The sequence below is a fragment of the Catharus ustulatus genome, chromosome 5 (assembly GCF_009819885.2).
Source record: "Catharus ustulatus isolate bCatUst1 chromosome 5, bCatUst1.pri.v2, whole genome shotgun sequence".
NCBI classification, from domain to species: domain Eukaryota; kingdom Metazoa; phylum Chordata; class Aves; order Passeriformes; family Turdidae; genus Catharus; species Catharus ustulatus.
This window is the reverse complement of record NC_046225.1, coordinates 26,997,424-27,015,707: the sequence shown is the minus strand read 5'-3', so window position 1 is coordinate 27,015,707 and position 18,284 is coordinate 26,997,424. Positions and strand designations below refer to the sequence as shown.

The window sequence follows — 18,284 nt, the reverse complement described above, 5'->3', positions numbered from 1 at the left end:
TTGTGTTTTAACCTCAGCTGTGAAACTCAAAACCAAGTTAGAATATTTACCAAAACAGTTATGGATAATCTCAGCAAAAATGGAGATTTCGAATTTTAGGATTAAAGCTAGCAAACAAATACAAATAATACTCATGAGCACACACCAAGGAGTCTGCATAGGCTTCCAGTATTTGTGGTCATAGATTGTAGACACAGAACTTCTACACACATTCCTTTAATGCCTTGGACAATATTGGGTTTCAAGGCACATGCATTGTAACCCATTCAGTTACACAAGGCCTGCTGTATCTAGGACATTCAGAAACTTAGTGTGCTTGTATGTAAGCCACACAGTAAAGGTTCCCCACTCGGGCTGAGCCATGCACACAGGCAGGAGACAGCTGACTGAACAACTGAAAGTGCTCTCACTCCACCAGAGCTACATTTCATTATATACATACATACATACATGATCTAAATATATAGCCTGAGCTTCTGCTGCCTGAATACAGCACACAGAATGTATTTTGAACATCTGTGCTATGTAGTTGCAAAGAAAGGTCACGGTTTTCGCCTTCAAAGAAAAAAATTTGTACAGCAACCTCACTTAGCTATTTATTGTCAAAGCAAATTCCATAGTAAGTGTACTAAGAACATGGTGGGAACATAAACCCACTGTTTCAGTCTTGAACAAAAACAAACACAACACTTCATTAGTCCAAATATAAGATCTATTATTTTCTTTACATCATCTCAAAACATACTTCAAAGTTCTTCATTCTATTTACAATAATTTCACGAGTATAAGGTGCACCTGAGTATAAGGCGAATTTCCAGGTGCCGGCAAATTTCCAAACTTTGTCCATATATAAGGCACAGTAGCGTATAAGGCGCACTTTGTTTTTGCAGTAAGGATCAGCACGCAACAAAGTAATGGATTAGTAATGGAATCGCGGGATTTACTGGCTCAGGGTCAGGTGGTCCTGCTCGGCGATGCCGCTAGGGCCAGGCGGGCTGGGCTCAGCGCTGCCCTGCTGCCACGGGGCAGGCTTGCCCCGGCCTGCCGCCGCTGCTCCCCCGCCGCCAGGCTGGGCCAGCTTGCCCCGGCCTGCCACCGCTGCTCCCCCACCGCCACCGGGCTCAGCTCGGCGCTGCCCGCCAGGGCTGGGCGGGCTCGCACTTCCAGGTTGGCAAATTTCCGAACTTTGTGCATACATAAGGCGCTCCAGAGTACAGGGCGCACTCCAGGTTCGGACCAAAATTTTCCTCAGAAGGGTGTGCCTTATATTCGTGAAATTACTGTACTTACATAAAATATCCAAGTTGTATGCTCAACTGCTTTAGGAGTGACATACCTGGTAGTGCTTTAGGAAAGACAGATCTGTGGTTTCATCTAGTGGCACAGTTGATGCTGCTACATGGACATATGGATTGAGTTCTGCAATACGAGGAAGCGTGGCCTCAGCCCTGAAAGAAAAGGTATTTTCAATTTTTTACATATCTACAAAATTGTATTTTCAAGACAGAATTTCATACATGCCCTTTAAGAGACTCTCACTACGTCTCCTGGCAAACCAACAACTCATTTTTCACACTTCAATTCCTAGCAGGTCTGAGGAAAACTGCTGTGTCCAATACCCCACAGGACTCATGGATGGTCTGCTGTTATGGCTGTTGTCCAGTCTTGTACAGGTGGCTGAGAAAGCCCAAGGAAGAAATGCATGCTGACCCCCACTATTAAATTTGCATTACAAGCAGTGACATTTGCGATTCAGAACCTCAGTCCCAGTCTGGACTTCCTCTAATATCTACCCGGGCACTGTACTGCAGCCAGCAACTCCAGAGAAAGGATTTAACAAGTATTTGATTGTAGTACCAGCTCTTGGACAACTAACTGCTATCTTTGATGCTGATGAAACTGTCAAGCTCAGTTCTCTCTCACTCCAAAGACTTCACTAACCTGTTCCTTTGACTGGTAACATCATCTTCATGGATGAAGAAGTTGATCCCCAAATCCCATTTTGTGCAGTGCTTGGTGTCATGAACTGTAAGAGCCTAAGAAAATTTGTCAAAAAGCATTTTTTGGAAGAAATATACAAGCTCACAGCACCCAAAAATATGGATTAAGCCCCACATAAAATATTGGAGGACTAACACTGCAGAAGATTTAGTTGTAGCACATATAAGAACAAGCTCTTCCAACCTCTTTCCCAAGAAAACTTTTACTGTTTGAGAGAGCAAAACACATCTGCAACATGCACTTTATTCAGCATTTTCCTCCCAGTCTGCAGTGATAACAGACAGCATTTAAATATCAAGGATGATTTTTGCCAGACTGTCATACAGGGGGAATTGTGATCTGAAAATTAATGGACTCATTTGATTTTTTTTTTCTATTGGAAAGAAGAGTTTTAAAAGGCTGCTTGCTAGTAAAACTAATCTCAGCAGCATAAAAGCAGCTGTCAAAGTAAAACGCCTAACCATTCTAATGCCTACACAAAAGTGGTCTAATAAATGACAAAATAAGATAACATATTTTGAGTAGTTTGGACCACTACATTTAGGAGAAGTCACTTTGTACAAAAGGATTCAATATCTAATCAGCAGCTGGATAAAATATTTTATGAGCTACTTCAGAGTACAGTGGACATTAATGTGACTGTACCACTAGAACATCCAGATTATTGAAAGTTTTCACCCCTAGGTTCTCAAATGTTTTGCAACCCTTCTACTGAAAAATAGATTCAGAAACTTTAGATTAATTAGCTAGTAGTGTTTTCCTTTTTCTCACACTTACCCAAGAATACCCAACAACAGAATTATTATACATACCTTCACCCCGGCCAGAATGATGTTTTTGGCTGAAAAAACAAAAACAAAGCAAAAATAGAGAAAGGGACTATTGCAGATTACTTGTAAATCTGTAACTGGATAGTTATTCAGGTGAACAATAAAAGGATTTCATTGTTAAGAACTTCATAGCTTAAAGGTTTTTACTCTTTTACATTTGGCTCAAGCATTCTACAGCACCCCAAAAGCTAAATAACATAAGAAACGCTAAAAAGACTCTCTATATTTGTCATTTATCAGCTGTTCATCCCACAATTGTGATTACAGCAATAGTAATGACAATGAACTGCAAAGTCCCATGACTCTAGACTGGCGTCTGGTGCAGAGAACCACTAGAGCCAACCGAAGGAGTAATAGGCATGAACCAGCCAAAACAATAAGGAGCTCACGAGGACTAAGGGAAATTGTTGAGGAGTCTCTTGTATCAGGGCAGTTATGCATTTTCAACAAATAGTTATGCTCTCCTACACACCCTCCCATTTCACATATGGGAAAAATTTGGGCTATAACTATTCCTATAAAACATTCACTGATTCTGATGCCTAAAGGAATAACTTGGATTACCTACCCTAAACCTTCACCCAGGACACAAGATTTGGGTAAAGCAATCTGGCTCACATGGAAGCACATTTTAAAGTAAAATTTGAAATGTTGTCCTAGTAAAATGAGAACTTAAGTCCAGGAACTTTCCTGCATCTGCAATGTTAGTAATATACATCATGCACAAATAAATTCACTCTGATAGTTCAGACATGCTTATTATATTTCAATTTAAGGTTTAAAAGTACTATGGAACAGTATGCTTACACACACTTGTGTCTTTTTAAATAAATGTTACCTAACTTACCAATCTCCACACCAAGGCCACCTATACCACTCAGGAACACGTGGGACTGAGCCATCTTCTGCATTGCTGTGTCTCCAAGAACATACCTCTGGCGACTACAGCAAAGACAAATTCAGATCAAAACAAGATACAAACAAAATCAAGAGCATATTAAAGCAAGTCAAGAATTCCCAGTCATTAAAAAGCTTTCTAAAAATTCAAATGCCTATCAAGCAAACATAAGATTTGCACTCACAATGTATAAAGCAAAATGCATTTAGTACAGACCTTGTCAGTGCCAGGTTTTAGAGAAAATAAAGTTATAATTTTAAATCATTGCAAAACTTCAGGATAAGCAAAGAATTGAAAACACAAGCATGCAAAAGAATTTCTTTGTTATCAGAAATCTTCAAAACAGAGGGTGACACAGCTTTTGTAGTCAGATCTTGAAATCTGGGAGTCCTAACTTCCAACTGTACAACTAAACTTATACCATTCTAAATATCACCTTTCTCACCAAGGAAAAGAACAACTTTCCCGAGGCTACTGCCAAGAAGTGACACAACACCAGAAGAATTGCACCGAATTAAAAAGAAGCCTTATTTGTTCTTCATACAAACATTTTTTTAATTATTTATTTTTTGATATACAAAGAAGCTTTTCATCCCACCATGCTTTTACAGGGATACATTTATCCCAGTAGAGACTTTATGAACTACTACCATGCCAAATGATCTCAAGACATTCCCAGTTAACAAATTCAAACAAAACTAAACCAAAAGAAATAACTTCTTTTTTTTTAAATCTACTAAAAACCCTCAAAATCCAACACCTTGAAGTCTAGAGGGTAACAGATATTCATGATGAGGACTGAGAAGCAAAGCAAAGGCTGAGGGATGAATGAAATTATAAAATTACTGCACGTAACTATAAGTGTTCCTGAAAAGTCAGGAGCAACACTTAAAAATCAGACAATCTTACCTATATAAAGCATCATCAATTTCCATAGAGTCTGCTGCCATGATTCAATGTGTTTTATTTACACTAGAAGGGTTACAAAAAGAAATGAGCTGGTTATGTCAGATGCAATTTCACAGCCAGCACCCCCTCTCTGCCCTCACTCAGTTCTTCATTAAAGGAACTGAAATATAAAAAAGTCACATTACAAAGGAATCACTTGGAACATTAAGAAGCCTGTGGAACACCACAGCACCTGGGTAAGGAAAACACACACCAGCCAGAAGAAAAGAACCCCAAATCTTCAACAAATTCTTTCAAAATAAAAACACATTAATTTCCCCACTGACGAAATTGAAGATTTACTTCTTATATTTGCCACAGTTAGATTTACTGAAAGAACAACTTCATTTTATATGAAGAGTTCCAAGCTAATCAACTTCGGTTGATCAGATAGAAGAATGCTGAATGGCTAGAAATCAGCATTTATGCTGCATTATTTCTATGTTAATTGAAAACCCTTAAGAAACATGTGTTTCAGCTAACTGGAGAAACCAACACCCAAAGATCTGAATTATTGCAACATTTAACTAAGACATTGCAGTTAGACAGTTTGACAGGATTGTAAGAAAAAACATAATTTGTGCTATTAAGGCATTTGTGCTATTAACAAGCATGTTTTCATTGTTAAGTTGGTGATAACTAAGCACCAGGATTAGGAACAAGCTGCCTCTGGGCACCTTGTTTCTTACTAATGCACACTGGGAATTGGTGCTTCCTGAACCTGGCAGGTGACTGTCACCAAACACAGGATGACCAAAATAGACCTCGTGTGTACATTTGTAGTAGCGATAGGAACTGATGTTCTGGGTCACGTATCTTATTTCAGCTTTCTACAAACTGTCTTGGAAACTACACATAGCTGAAAACCCTCTCCCTCTCCTAAGACTGAAAACTAAAAGCCCAGACATATTAAGGACTTGTTTTTGAAGAGCACAGATATACCCTAAAACAGCTTTTAAACCTGCCCGAATTCTAAATCCTATTCACTCTTCAGGTGACTTTGGCAAGCATTTTAACATTTCCAAGGTATGGCACCTGCAGTCTGTCACAATGTGGTGACTGCAACATTCTGACCCAAAATTCGTCCTTTTGGTTTTTAGAAAGCGCTGAAATAGCATAGCAAGGGACAGAGTTACACTGGACACAGGCCACAAATCTCATCCACAAAGCTCTTCCACAGTGTGGACATCAATTCCAACACTTCTGCTAGCACTCAAGGCAGTCAGCATGAGGCAGCTCCATGAGTCCACACCACCAGCCACTTCAGCACATCTCAAATGCCCTTGACTCCACATGGGCTGAAGACAAGCAATGACCATTTTTCTAGAGCCAGATCACAAGCCAGAATGTAAGACACCACATCTTGGTCACAGGCTGCAGTCCCTGCTTAAATCAGGGCCCTCATTTCAGCCACTGCCTGAGACAGAAGACTGGAAGTCCCCCTCAAAGCTAGTGAGCATCATCTCATAACAGACCACAGCCATTCTGCTCCTCCACAAACAGCACTGGCACTCTGAGACTATGCAACATAAAAAGATTGCAGTACTAAGATGGGGAAGGTGACCCACTCCTGGATAAAAATGCTCAGCTTCCACTGCTGTGGCTGCTGACAGCCATCTCAATCTCTATGCCCTCCCAAACAGATGGTTTTTGTAAACAACTAGGATGTGTGATCAACTGGCAAGAGAAACTCAGCCACCTGTTTCACACAGACTCATTTGACAGTGGCTCTTTCAATACACTTTTTAATTCCCCATTCTCATCCTACAGTCATAGTAACAGCACTGAGATGCTGCCAATGCACCCATCAGGGAGAGAAAAATATCTCCTTCTTCAAGGAGGATTTAATGACACTATGGTTATGCGACTGTAGGACAAACGCGGTTAATGTATTTCTGCATCCAAGTAATTTCTCATTTTTGTTCCACTGATACTGAATCTGTATCAAAGAAATGCATGTAAAAAAGTTATTCTAACATTATGTCCTAGTTCTTACTAGAGGCTCAACGTTTATACACTTGTTTGTTTCCTTTTAAAAGCCAACACTATTAGTTTTAACATCAGCCTTGTATTCAACTGTTTAAGTAATTTCCTTCATTTTTTAAAGCCTTACATGTTCACATGACATAACCCAGGGACAAAACGAGAAGCTACATGTTACTAAAAAGGACTAGGATGCTCTGAAGAGCAGCAAAGGCACAGGAGCTGTAGTGATATGCTGTTTTCAGTGTTCTTACCTCCGAATCAGCACAGGCTGAAGCAGTGTTAACTATAGCTGTTCAGCACGCTGGGATAGCACGGAGGCCTGGACTCATCCCACCTACCCGGAGCTTCCAGCGGCTGACCCCAGTCGATGCAGGCTCCCTGTTCAGTAGGCGAGGAGAGAGGGGAGAGGAGGCTCAAACCCAGTTCCTGCCCAGCCGGGCTAATGCGGAAACACCGACACCTCGGATCTGCAGCGGGGAACCCCGATAAAGCCCACGGGCTGCCTCGGAAGCACCCCGACACCGGCAGAGCCCGGCGGCTGCAGCCCCCACTCGCCGCTCTCGGAGCGCTCCCGCGGCGCTGGGCACCGTCACCCTCCCACCCGGCCGCGCCACCCCGGGCTCGCCGCGCCACCCCGGGCTCGCCGTGCCCCACCCGCCTCCGCGGCTCCGGCCCTGCCTCCGCCCGCTCTCCTCACCCCGCGGCGGCCTTGGCGCGGCGATCCAGGCCCGAGCGCAGCCGGCGGCGGTGGGGGAAGAGACAGGAAAGGGGTGGCGGTGCCGCGGCGCTTCCCCGCCTGCGCCGACATGAGGGGCCGGACCGGGCCGGTGCCACCCTGAGGAGGCGGGCCCGCCGCGACTCGGCAGCGGAAGGGGCTGAGCGGCGATGCCCCGCTGGAGTCGGTTAAGCTGTCGCAGTCCGTGCTGTTTTGCGGTCGATTAAGCAGGAGATAGCAAGCCATGGCAGCCACAGCACTGCCTCCAACTCTGCACCGCCCCCGTTAAACCAACACCTCCTCCTATCAGTATTTTCTCTCCCATTTCCCAAACTTTTAAATAAGATCCCAGCACAGCCCACCTTCCCATTACCAATTTTAATCTCCCTTCCTCCTTAACCCTGCCTTCCCTTTTCACTGATCACTGGAGTAGGTGAGACGAGTTTACATCATTCTTGATTCCATTAGCACATCTCGTCTATAACGGGAGGGATTCAAGCACTCAAAAGTGTCCTTGCGTACAGTGAATATAGAATAATCGCCTTGTGTTTTAAAATATTTATGACTTCAAAACAAACAAACAAAAAAACCCAACAAAAACAACAACAAAAAAAAACCAGACAAACCAACTACCACTGCAGACAAAAAAAAAAAAAAAAAAAAAAGCAAGCTATCTTGATCAGGGGTTTGGGAAACTTGTAAGGACAAGAAGACGCAAGTTTTGTGCTTTTTGTGAGCATCTGATGCATTATTTTGGCATTTCTCTTAACAGAGTTCTATCAACCCTCAAGATTTACACCTCAGTCCAAGAGCGCATACAGCCTTTGTACTTCATTAGTAACAAAGATGAAGAGCAGCTGGACAACACTGTGCCCGTTCAAATTTTGGCAGGATCAGGGTGAAGATTCTTGTCTGCTACACTGCTGTTTACACACGCAGAAATAATTGGAGAACATGTGTGCAAATTTCGGAGAACCACTAGAGGCCACTAGAAGTCTGAAAGGCCGAGCTCAAGAGACGGCATAATCGGAGGAAGCCGTTCGGGATGTCAACTGCAGCTCTTACCAGTAAAGGAATTGATGCTAAAGCTGGTATTTGCTTTGTAGCTTTTTCACATAATACATAAAAATCAGAACATAGAAGAATTACTTTCATTATTTCGACGAAGTATTTCAAATAACAGTGCATGTATCTAATGAACGGAATTAACAGGACTTCCAGTGAAAAGAGGTGGTGGGGGGGCGGTGAATGGACAAGAGTTTAAAGATATCAAAAAAAAGTCCGCTTTGGTTTTGTCATTTGAATAATTTTTAGTCTTGTCGGTGATTTTTAAATCATATTTGTGGTTTCTTTCCTTAAAAAATGACCTTTTTTATTTTTTCAAGGTTAACCTAACCATTCTTATTTTCAAGCACTTAGTGATCAAATGTGTATTATGAAAAATAATAATAATTTTTAAAATCTGCTACCTACCGTCTTTGTGTCCAGGTCATTACATTTTTCAAGACCCAGTCTACTTTGATACAATCATCTCACATTAAACAGATTTTGCATAGTCATAGCAAATACTGACAAGCCTTTTGCCTTAGTGGAGAAACAGCAACATCCAGTTAATTCCCACATAACCCTTTCACAGTAACCAGGCAAATACTAACCCTCGGTGAAACAATGAATATGGGTCTTCAAAGATAAAATGCCACAAAAAAATGGACAGATTCTATTTACCCCAGAAGCCAAAGAAACAAGATCCCAAATGCATCAATTAACAGGTGTACTCAGGAACTCTCTAGGCTGATGGTACCAAATCAAAAAACATACAGGTTTTCCCCTGCCTTTCTAAGACTGCAAAATTTAAAACATCTAGAGTAATTTGACTATTCCCCCTAGTCTTCTTCTTGAAAACTATATATGACATTAAAATCTTAGTAAATTTGGTTAAATAAATTAATTGTAAAGGAAATCCCAGCTCCATATTTGCATCATGTTAAAGTCATCTGTAGCTTTTGAGATAGGAAGCAGACCTGTCAGTTTACAGACTTGCTGCAGCAATGAGTGGGATGAGGCTGTGGCCAGCAGAACGTCACCACCTCCAGACTTGAGCCTATTTGTGTCTCAGATCTCTGCAACTTCAATTTCCATGCACCACTGTAGATTCATTTTGTATCCAGGTATTGAATACGTCTTTAGAGCCAGTATTTTCAAAAGGAGCTGAAGCTGAAATACCTGTAAATCTCCTTTCCATCCGTTGGGAAAATCCTAGCCACTTGGGTATTTTTAGTCTTTAATTTCCTGGTTTAAAGGTGCAATTTCATATTCTTAGTGAGGACTTCATAGTGGAGATTTGGGGATGTATATTTGTTTCCCTGATTGATTTAATTAAAAAGCAAATTAGCAGACAGAACTCTCGTAGATTTTTTTTCCCTAAAAATGTGTTATTTGAAAACACTAAGGCAAACACAATTCAGTTTAGCACATAAGCTATTCAAGAAGTTACCATAAATCTGCATCAACATCTTTCAGTGGGTTTCCAAACATCCTGCCATAGGCTATGGTTTGCGCCCAGCTCGTGCAGGAGCAAGGTGATGACTGGCAAGGCTTTGTCTCCTCTTTTTGGAAACCCATGCAGGGCAGGAGCATTTTGATGGCATATTGAAAAGGACTCCAGTTTCCCAGTAGGGTGGGCCAAAGGATCTTACTATTTAAAGGTAAGTGACACCTTCCTAGAAACCGTATTAATAAAGTTGATAAATCCAGACAAACAAGAGCACCAATTACCTAAGCTGATTTCACACTGAGATGTGTATGAATGCATTTCCAAAAGCAAGAGCCAGCTTCTCCATGCCTGTGAATCGGCAGCACAGGCTACAAGTTACCAGATAAACATTCATTGGGTTAAATAATGACTTTTGGCTCTCAGCTAATCTAATTTAACAGGAATAGCAGATACAGAACAGGACTTTCTAGAAGCTCTACTTACATAAGGAATCCTGATGACAGATTGATGTCATTCAACCAGACCTCCTCACATGATTAGGCCTTGTGCAATCAACCTCTTCTTTCTTTCCTACTTCAGCTCCAAGCTGAAAATCAGCACTGGGAAAGCCCCAGACAACTCAATTTGAATAACCAGAGGTTTGCTTTAAATTTACCTCTCAGGAGAATTGGTACCAGCTGCATAGAGCTCCCCATAGCCAGTTTGCAGGGATGCAATGTCACACATAGGTTTTTTTCCCAAGGGCAGAAGCAAGGTGGTGAATTCTTGAATGAAGCTTCAGATCCATGCTCAGATTTACATAGCACTGGATTTGTTCACTGAAATTCACCTTTGAGTATTTTAGAAAAGCAAATGTCTTACCTTGTCTTCGCTGAAACACCTGTAAAGTTCAATCATTATTAATAACAAAACGATTCCTAGGACAGGGAATGAACAGAAAGCTGTAGTTTTAGAATGGTTCTATATAAAATAAGGAAGATTAGTCTATTTTGTACCATATTCAAAGTTTAGCTTGATTATTATTATGCAAAGAAAAAGGACAGAAAAAGGTCGGTTGTTTTTAAATACATTTAATGTTATGAAACGTATTGCCTTTATTTTGTTTAAATCCTTGCTAAATCTTAACATCAGCAGTAATAAAAGGCTTTTTAAAACCTTTTCTTTAATCATACAGTAGCCTCAGTTTTTTACTCTAAGGCAGAAAACAGAGTCATCATAAATAAAACACTGACATGGAATATAAGACAAACCCAGGCCAGACAGTTTGTTAAAACGTTTATGAAAAGTGCATCTGGCTGGCTCAGGACTCCCTGAGTAAGGTAGACATTCTCCCACACACCTCTTGCCTATTTAGCCACTCACAAGAAAATCTGAAATAAAGACTGCCTTTCTCATTTTAAAGGTATTGCATTTACATGTCATTTGCTGTGTGAGGTAGGAACCAGTTTCTAGGGGCTGTATCTGGGCCTCATCTCCTTATTGTTGCCCCTCCATTTGCTATGCAAAAAGAGATTTAAGTGCAAAACAAAGCCTTAGCTGTTTATGAATGTGAGCTACTGTTTATTTTCGATCACAATGTATCAGCTGATTGTAAAGGACACTTCTCATGATTTTCACCTTCAAAGCAATAAGAGGCACAAAAAACTAGATGTAACTTCTTTTTTTTTCCCCAAAGGATGCCTTTAAAAAAAGGGGACTTGAGCACTTGAAGAAAACAGTGTGTTCAGGTTATGTAATTCAAAGTTCCATTAAGTTCCTGTTTTGTAACTGAACCCGGCCTGGAGTAAATTCTTAATTGAAAAATAGCAGCAACTCAAAAGTGCATAAATTGCAAAATTCATCAATAAATTAAAGAAATGGACTTGCTGCATCTAACTATCCTCCTAACTGTCTCAAGATCCTTTTCTTTTTACAATGACATGGAAAATCAGAATAAAGGTACCAGTATTTTGAAACTAAAGCTAATTTAAAATCTTCAGTAGATTTCTTTCTGAGATAAGGCAACTTGTCTTTTACCAAAATTCAAAAGATATACAGAATGACTGGAAGTACCAAATAATAAGACAACCCCTCCTACACCACCAGGCCTTAAACATAGGTTTTTCCATTCATATGTAGACTTATAATTCAGGGTGTGAGTTTTCAAGAAATGCCAAATATCTCATTCCCAGGGATGCTGATTATTGGAGAGCTTGCACAGTAGGAAGGCTGACGAGAGATCCCATCCTGAGCACTGGGGGAGGCAAGATGCTTCAGCAGAATTTTCAGCTGTAGTAGGTGCAGCTGTGGGACTTACTTGCAGTTTCATTCATGTCCCGTACAGACTCCTGTGAGTCCTGCGTTCAGAGCCTACGCAGTCCAGTGGCCATTCAAAGACTACAGGTGACAGTGCTAGAGTGACATTTTGGATCCTGTATAGAAGGCCTTGCCACTAAAGGGCCCCTTTCCACCAGCAATCCATGTGAGGTTGTGCACAGAGGTAGGAAACGTGTTTAATAAATGTCTAAGGATTGCATTTACTCTGAAGTTCTTATTGGGACTGTGTTTTAATATGAAATTACTCTTCATCCTCATACATATTCCTATTCAGGATCATATTCATTCATGGCAGAGATGAATCCATCAGTGAAACACCAGTAATCACTTTCTTTGCAGTGAGATGGTTTCCACTGGCTTGTGGAAAAGCATGCTGTTTCTTGATCAAAAATGGTAGTTGCCAGTTCATTTGTGGCAAATATTTATTTTTCCTTTAGAACAAAATCAAATGCCATATTTCTTTCTAGGGAGATTGTTCATGGGGGCACACTTTAAAAAAAAACAGTTTGGGTAGAGCTTGTGTTTCTGCATCTTAAGTATACTGTGTGTTGAACTGAGAAGATCTAGTAGACAACGGGTACAGAGGTAGCAGCACAATTTTGTGCTGAAGCATTTCCACAATAGCAAATTCAAGCAATCCACGAAATAGCAATTCACAGAATCCACAAAAACATTCCTGTTAAAAATGTACTTTGCAATAACAACATCAAGCTTTCCTCTTTTCCCTTCCAACCTACTGCAAGCACAGAAATCCTACTTTTCCTTAGCTAGAACCAAACCTCAGTCCTGCTGATCCAACTTTTAGTTACCAAGGCCACAGAGCAAGGTGAGCATCCAGGTTCTCAGGTGGAGTCAGTGCAGATGATAATCTCTAACAGAAATAATCATCAAGGATCCAGTTTGCTAGAAACACAGCTGTGACAGCATTTGCTTCACTGGAGGAGGAAGATTCAGCTGCATGCCTTGCCTATGGCTGAAGGAAATTTTTTTTTTTCCCCCTGGAAAATGCTTGCATTTATAAAGCAGGTAAATTGGGAGCTTTAAAACGTAATTTTAATGATATCAGTTCATAATTTCTGGCAAGGGAGAAAGTTTCACAGTTCAAAGATGATGCAGACAATTTCATACATTTAGCATGAATTCAGAAGGGGTTAGGGTTCTTTGACAGCAAAGATAGTGTTTGCTGTGGACTAAGGTCGCTTCAACCAAAATTACATAGGAATATATATACTAAAAAAAGAGCCTTTCAGAATTAAAGACAAATATGAGTTACATGTAGTCTATGTAGTTAAATCCATTTTTTACTTTGGAATTAGATGCCTGTTTTTGTGGTAATCCAGTCACGGAAATAGGTCACTCGTGTGTAAACTCCAGGTTTATTTGGCTTGGCACATTCATCTCCCCAGCTCACTATTCCCACGAGGTACCACATCAGTCTAGAGTCTGGAGTTACCAGTGGTCCCCCAGAGTCCCCCTAGAAAAAGAGGAAGGGGAAAAGTATTTAACTGATCAGAAGAGAAAATACAATTCTCACCATAAACATAAACTATATATTCTATAGTTATTAAACTATAGTTAATATACTATATTATTCTCTCTATAATCTTCTCTATAAGAAAAGTTAACCAGCAGTATTTCAACAGCAGTCATTTGTACAGAATCCAGGGTGTTTCTGAAACTTGAGTTCAGAAGTCTGTGCCATGTTCCTGTTTGCCAGGGGAACTCCTGACCTCTGTTTTGGTAAAAAAATCTAACAAAAATATTTTGTTCTGTTTTGTGATACACTGCTTCCCACTTGCCTTGTCTTCTTCGTCATACAGAGTGTGGAAACACCGGTATAGGCAGCAATCCAAGACAGCAAGAACCATTTTTTAACAGGATTTAATAGCAATTTCTATTCTTAAAATAAATAATTTTAGTCACTTTCAGCAATAATGTTTCAAAAAGGAGCTTAGAGCACCTTTTTGTTTGGAGCTTTCATCAAGAATTTAGTCTTCTAGTTAGATGACATCTTCTTAAGGTATTATCCATTTTCCAAGGCTCAATTCTGATGCTGTTAATAGCATGACACGGTCATAATAGTTAAACTAGAAACCTTACAGACTGAGATGCAGTCCTCACACAACAGATCAAATTCCCCAACTTTCACCAAAATTCTTCACTGAGCTAAACAGCAGTCGCACCCTTCTGCTTAGGTCTTTTCAGTGCTGAGCCAGGAACAGAGGAAGGAGCTTCCCAGGCTTATTCTGCAGGGAATTTGTCTTTGGGCAAAAATCTGTAGGACTGGGATAAAGGGAAGAGTCTGTATTGAACCAGCACTTTAGGAGTACAATCTTTAAAAATAATGTAGATAGAAATTACAGTAATTTCACTAATACAAGCTGCACAGACTATAAGCCGCATTGCCGGGTGTTGGCAAACATTTTGTTCTTTGTCCATAAATAAGCCGCACCCAATTATAAGCCACTCTGTTGTTCGCAGCGAGGATCCGCATGCAACAAAGTTGCCAAATAGTAACAAAATTGCAACATGGCGGGTTTACCGGCTCAGCTCGGGCTGTGAGGGCTTGGCCCACTCAGGGCTGCTGCTCGGCGGGGCCGCTCGGGGCCGGCCGCTGCCTCCGCTGGGCTCATTCGCCCCGGCCCGGCACTGCCCCGCGGTGGCTGCGGGGCACGGAGCCCACCAGCACCTGCGGCGGTGGTGGGAGGTGGGGATGGAGCCCCCCCGCTCCTGCGGTGGCGGGAGGGGATGGGAGCCCGCTGGCACCCATGGCGGCGGCAGCAGGAGGGGATGGGAGCCCTCCGCCTCCCCCCGAGCCACAGGGCTGGCAGGAGAGAGCCCCCTGCCTCCCTCCCGAGCCGCGGGGATGGCAGGAGAGAGCCCCCTGCCTCCCCCGGGCTGTGGGAGAGGAAGGAAGGAGGGGGTTCCCCTGTCTCCCTCCCACTCCTGCGCTGCCAGCAGGCATCCCGGCTCCACTCGCTGTGCAACAGAGTAACCAATGTGTAACAATCGCGTAAACCCGGGTTTTACTGGCCGGTGCTCAGCTCAGCACCTCGGTTTGCACTCCTGGGGTTGGAAATGTCAGAAAATTATTCACATATTAGCCGCTCCTGAGTGTTAGCCACATTTCCGGTGTGGGAGCAAAATTTTAGTCAAAATGGTGCGGCTTGTATTAGTGAAATTACTGTACGTTTTTTAAAGCTATCACTATGGAAGTATTTTTCTTTGAACATAAATATTTCCTTGCAACATTTACAAACAAACCTGCAACATGCATGTTTCCTTCCCATTCTTTTACACCTATCTTCCTTATAGTTATTTTTGTTTCAGACAATTCCCCTTTCACTTAGCCAAGCCCATTACCAAAGATAACATTGTAACAGATCTGTTATGATATGATCCTGTCCAGAATTAAATTTTAGTGAGTGACAGTGCATTTTTGCTAGGACCTTAACATTCTTAACCTTCTTCCTTCTCATCTCCACAGATGTCTGGTATTAGCTACTGGAGACATTTTATTTTTAGCTCATAATTAGTATAACAGCGCTTAGTGCTAAATGATGTGTATTAAATCCTATTTCATTTTACAACTAAATTCCTGTTTGAATGGAGCCTTTTTAAAGGACTAATACACTATCCATTAAGATTTGGCCAATCAGATACAGCAGTAAGGATTAAAATAGTTTTCTTTTCTAATTTTCAGCCACAATTACCTGACAAGCATCTACTCCCCCTTCCAAGTATCCCGCACACAACATCCTGGGTGTTATGTCCCCATCATACACTTCTTCTCTGTTGCAAGTGTCTGAGTCAATAAGTTTCACTGTTGCCTCCTGAAGAGCATTTGGGGCTGGACCTGAGAGAAAATACAATTTGGGCATTTATGACCATAATTACTTTGCAGTAGTTAATATACAGGAAGAGTGTTTAATGTCCTCTTATAGAGGACCAGCTTGGCTTGGTTTATTGTGGTGGTTTTGCTTGTTGATCTGCCTAGGTCATGCCCTTAAGGAGAATGTACACAGAATAACAGATCCACTTAGGAACTGTATCGTTGAGACTGAAGTAATGATCACATGGTACATAGTGCCTTAAGTTTAAAGCCATATATTTTACACATGTTCCATATAACACAAATTCCATGTTCCATGGAACACAAATTACCTTGCAATTTGAGCAGATGATACAAAATGAAGACATCTTGATTCCATTGCTAAATCTACTCTTATTGTGGCCTGGTAAGAGTGGGAGCGTGGGTAATTCTGCACATTTACCTGAAAGCTCACAGAGTTATCTGTAGCTTGCTTCTAGTGCTGGCAAAATAGATTTTTTTGGTGCTATATAAACATGTGCATGGCTGACTACCTGTCTTAAGAATTTACAATATTAAATGGAAAGGCTGGGAAAACAGAACTGTCTTCTTTTTTTTTTCTCCAGTGGACTGTAGTTCTATCTTTATCTTCTATCATTCTAGTTTTAGAACAAGAAACTGATGCCTACAACTAAACAAACCTATTGCAAACATTAGGATTACTGTCATATCACATGTGGCTACAGAAGTGATATTGGTTTACTCAGAGCCACTGTTTATGGACCATACAGGTCACCTGGCAGACTCGGGACTCACCATCATTGGTGAGAGCTCCCCAGCCTGTGATGACAGCGTAAATATTGTAGGGAAAAGTCTGAGATGGCTCTGGCAGACAGACACGATGTATGCTGCTCGTGAACTCAACTCGTTTGGAGAGTTGCACAAGTGCAATGTCATAGTCATGTTCTGGGTAGAGGTACTTCTCATGGATAATAATTGTCTTGACTGATCGCTTCAAGCTTGGCGGCTTCAAAAGAGCTCCAAAAGTAGCAGTCCACTTCTGAGGGTGAGTCATGCTGAAAAAGGTAAGAGTGCTGTAAGTCTTTTGCTATAAATGTGTGTTTGGGACTTTAAATTTGCAGAGTACCCTTACTGTAAAACTCCTTCAAGCCGGCTCCCTACTAGATGCTTATGGCATCCATTACTTTCCATAGCAGAACTGTGGGCTGCTGCTAGAAGAGGGCACTTCTGCATTCCCTCCTCAGCCATGGTTTTGTACTCCTCCTCTGCTTTTTGTCCCTGATCTATCATTGTATAGGGTGTCATCAAATCCAAAAGCTCTTCTGCTGTAAACTCTTCATTTCCCCTACTCTTTTTGTACATTTCATAATCTGTTCAATCAGCTGTTCCATCTTAAAATACCTTGCGGCTTCACAATTTCCATGCTTTAAACAGAAAATGCTGGGAGTGCATGGTTGAAAAGAGGGGCAGGAACATGGAACGGTAACTGCTGGTAGCAGTCTGCAGTGGCAGCAACCCCATTGTAACACAAAGGTATACATTTAAGAAATGTAAAGTATAACAGGAAACAAATACTCCACCATTTCACTCACCTTACCTTTTCTGCACTTCTTTGGTCAGTACACCAAATAACTATTGATTTTCACTTATAAAATTGACAGTTCTGCTTCCAAGGGCCAGTCTTTTTCTCATTGAAACATCCAGCTGATGGGCCTACTTAACCCTGACTTTTCTCTTCCAAAATTGTTTCTCTGGGAAAAAGTCAGGCGTGTGGTGCAAATCTGAAAAGCCACACAACTTGATACAGAAGGGGCAAATTCTGCTTCAGATTCTAAGATGGGAACTTACTCTCTGAAGCAGTGAGCTGCAGACACCAGCCATGTGTTGCTGATGAGTGTTGCACCACAGCGATGGATGTTATTGTACTGCAAACTGGCCTGCCATGGCCAGTCCCCGGTCTCTGCAGAGGACAATCCGCCAACGATTCGCAGTGATGACGATTTTGCCATTGACTTGACTGATCTATTCTGCCGTAACCCACAGACTGTTAGAAAGGACAAAGAGAGTATTAGCTATTCTGTTTAGTAAATCCTGCGAATGGCTGTGGAAAAGATAAAATTACACACTACCTATGTTCTGTAAAAATGTATTGGTGTCAACAAGAAAATATACTTTCTACCAGCCCTCCACCCCCCAAAATCAGAGCTCCTCATGCACAACCCATGTGTAAGAAGCCTGAATGCACAACTGACTGTCATGGAAAG

General features: G+C 41.5%; 2 protein-coding genes across 2 annotated transcripts in view; both read right to left on the bottom strand.

Annotated features, from left to right (window-relative positions):
• Positions 1 to 7,460, bottom strand: part of UBA6 (ubiquitin like modifier activating enzyme 6) — a 33,352-nt gene extending 25,892 nt beyond the window's left edge. Inside the window, 7 exon segments of the mRNA XM_033060306.2 lie at positions 1,337 to 1,448; positions 1,942 to 2,036; positions 2,814 to 2,842; positions 3,679 to 3,773; positions 4,639 to 4,701; positions 6,915 to 7,130; positions 7,361 to 7,460. Of these exon segments, the coding sequence (XP_032916197.1) occupies positions 1,337 to 1,448; positions 1,942 to 2,036; positions 2,814 to 2,842; positions 3,679 to 3,773; positions 4,639 to 4,679 (372 nt within the window). The 5' untranslated portion in view covers positions 4,680 to 4,701; positions 6,915 to 7,130; positions 7,361 to 7,460.
• Positions 7,461 to 13,500: 6,040 nt separating this feature from the next.
• The window catches only part of LOC116996778 (transmembrane protease serine 11E-like), a 43,207-nt gene continuing 38,423 nt past the window's right edge, over positions 13,501 to 18,284 (bottom strand). The window contains exons 7-10 of the mRNA XM_033060750.1: positions 17,869 to 18,064; positions 16,816 to 17,075; positions 15,902 to 16,044; positions 13,501 to 13,662 (exon numbers count right to left, since the gene is read on the bottom strand). Of these exons, the coding sequence (XP_032916641.1) occupies positions 13,501 to 13,662; positions 15,902 to 16,044; positions 16,816 to 17,075; positions 17,869 to 18,064 (761 nt within the window). The remainder of the gene's footprint in view (positions 13,663 to 15,901; positions 16,045 to 16,815; positions 17,076 to 17,868; positions 18,065 to 18,284) is intronic.